We start from the raw sequence: 1,386 nt of genomic DNA on the forward strand, positions 1-1,386 counted from the left end.
CCCATATATATATATATATATATATAAAAGTGTATTAGCCGTGTCATTGGTTGTGGCCTTTGATGCAAGCCTCTCGGGTCGAGGGTTCGATCCCTGCATAGGATTGAACTACACACCTTCTGGAAGGGGGGTCCGCCCCTTAGTCGAGTTGGTCGGCTATCAACCCTTTAAAAAAATATAATAATAAATAAATAGATAAATTCAAGTACATATAAACTACTATCTTAAATAAAATCTTATTTAATCGACCTCAAAATTTTAAAAATGCATCCTTATCCAAAATTTTTGTCATTCCGTCACCTTCTATATATATTACATGGGATCGAAGCTCGAGCATCCTATCAGAAGAAAACCTAACAAATCCAAAACAAATGGCTTTTCTCATAAGAAAACACCAAAAATCCTTAACCTTCAGCGACAGAGCCTTCAAAGGTCTCGGCGACCTCATCAAACTCCTTCCAAGCGGCACCGTCTTCCTATTCCAGTTCCTTAATCCCCTCCTCACAAACAACGGCCACTGCAGTACCGTCAACAAATACCTTTCCGGCGCTCTCCTCGCCATCTGCGGCTTCTCCTGCTGTTTCTCCACCTTCACAGACAGCTATGTTACCGCTGACGGTCGGGTTTACTATGGAATCGCTACGCGGACGGGGTTATGGACATTCTCCGACCCTAATGCGTCTCAGAGAGATCTCTCGAAGTATAAGTTGAGGATTGGTGATTTTGTCCACGCGTTCTTGTCGATTGTGGTGTTTGGTGCAATTGCGTTGTTGGATTTGGATACGGTGAGGTGTTTTTACCCTGCGGCGGAGGGGGAGGAGAAGATTTTAATGAGAGTGTTGCCGACGGTGGTGGGTGGGGTGGCGAGTACAATTTTCGTGGCGTTTCCGAATGAGAGGCATGGTATTGGATATCCGCCGGCTATATCGCCGGAGGAGTAAATTGGTTGTGTATGCGTTCCGGCGGGCTGAGTGATACGATATTTGTTGGATGTGTTCAGTAGCTTGAATGATGAAGATGAAAATCGAAGGAAATATTATATTCAGGATGGAGATGTATAGTTTAAGAATATTATATAGGTTGAATTTAAGTGTTTGATTGAATGTAAATTAAATATAATAGAATCATACTTTTTATTTATTTGTATGTAGTTTAAGAAAAATAAAAAAGAGGAAAATATTGCGTGTTTGCGATATATATATTTATACGTAAATGATCATATTGTTTGCTCTCATTGCTTGTTAATTTGTAAAAATGCTTGTTCATTATTGATTGGTTGATGCACGAATATTGCGTGCGGAAAGTAGTCGTTAACAATTGAGCTCTTGAGTATGCGAAAAAAAAATATAAGCGTTATATTCGATTAGCTATTAATTAAAATCAATA

At 39.5% G+C, this 1,386-nt stretch overlaps 1 protein-coding gene across 1 annotated transcript; it reads left to right on the forward strand.

Moving 5' to 3' along the window:
* The first annotated feature begins 350 nt into the window (after positions 1–350).
* On the forward strand, positions 351–1,166 carry LOC110038453. The gene has a single exon (XM_020743298.1). The coding sequence runs from the start codon at positions 372–374 to the stop codon at positions 939–941; it is 570 nt and encodes a 189-aa protein (XP_020598957.1). The 5' UTR covers positions 351–371; the 3' UTR covers positions 942–1,166.
* The last annotated feature ends 220 nt before the right edge of the window (positions 1,167–1,386 follow it).

The sequence above is a fragment of the Phalaenopsis equestris genome, unplaced genomic scaffold, assembly GCF_001263595.1.
Source record: "Phalaenopsis equestris unplaced genomic scaffold, ASM126359v1 Scaffold232895, whole genome shotgun sequence".
In the NCBI taxonomy this organism is placed as follows: Eukaryota; Viridiplantae; Streptophyta; class Magnoliopsida; order Asparagales; family Orchidaceae; genus Phalaenopsis; species Phalaenopsis equestris.